Source organism: Octopus bimaculoides, chromosome 9, assembly GCF_001194135.2.
Source record: "Octopus bimaculoides isolate UCB-OBI-ISO-001 chromosome 9, ASM119413v2, whole genome shotgun sequence".
Taxonomy (NCBI): domain Eukaryota; kingdom Metazoa; phylum Mollusca; class Cephalopoda; order Octopoda; family Octopodidae; genus Octopus; species Octopus bimaculoides.
The window spans coordinates 90,792,759-90,793,610 of NC_068989.1; the positions used below are offsets into that span (position 1 = coordinate 90,792,759).

The following is an 852-nucleotide window of genomic DNA, read 5'->3' on the forward strand; positions in this document are numbered from 1 at the left end:
ATATATATACATACACACACACACACATACACATATATAATGTGCTTGTATGTATGTGTGTGTGTGTGTGTATTTGTAGAGATTTATACTCAAAGATTCTGTTCAAGAATGGTTTTTGTACACACATGTATATTCTCTTCATTTTTTTTCTCTTTTTTTTTTTGCCACGTGTGCGTGTGTCTGTTCTTTATTTTGTCTGCACGAGTTAGTCTTCCCATTTCATGACAGATGCGTATCGAATTGATGCTGGAACATGAGGAAACGGTCACCTCCCTGCGGGAGATGCTGCAGGAGAGGGACACGACGGCAGACGAGATGTGCACCGAGATCGATGGACTGCACGCGGAGATTACCAATTTGGGTGAACACCAGGTATTGAAATCTCAAACTCTGAACGCTGATGCTCTCCATTTATTGCAACCATATGTGTCGGCTGACTTGTATGCTCCCTCTAAAACTAATCTCTTTATATACAATGCGTGAGTGGGTGTGTGTGTATGTATGTGTTTGTGCTTCAGTTATGTGTGTATGTATAGATCATGTTTGTGGGTGCATGTAACATGTATATACACACATATTCATACATACATACATACACACATACATACACTCATAGGCATAGACTTGTTTGTGTGTGACTGTCCTCAGGCAGAAAGAAATATATATATATATATATGTATATATCTATATAGATAAGTGTATATATGCATATATATACACACATACATATGTCTATATATATATATGTGTGTGTGTGTATGTATGAATGTGTGTGTATATATATGTATATATATGTATATATATATATATATATATATATATATATATATATATATATATATATATATATAT

At 34.2% G+C, this 852-nt stretch overlaps 1 protein-coding gene across 10 annotated transcripts in view; it reads left to right on the plus strand.

The window, feature by feature from the left end:
• Positions 1–852, plus strand: part of LOC106868309 (A-kinase anchor protein 9) — a 351,276-nt gene that overhangs the window by 286,536 nt on the left and 63,888 nt on the right. For 8 of the 10 annotated variants that reach the window (XM_052970882.1, XM_052970883.1, XM_052970885.1 and 5 more), the window contains one exon: positions 229–372. The exons of the other annotated variants lie outside the window; for them this stretch is intronic. In XM_052970882.1, the coding sequence (XP_052826842.1) occupies positions 229–372 (144 nt within the window). The remainder of the gene's footprint in view (positions 1–228; positions 373–852) is intronic. 10 annotated transcript variants of the gene reach the window in all.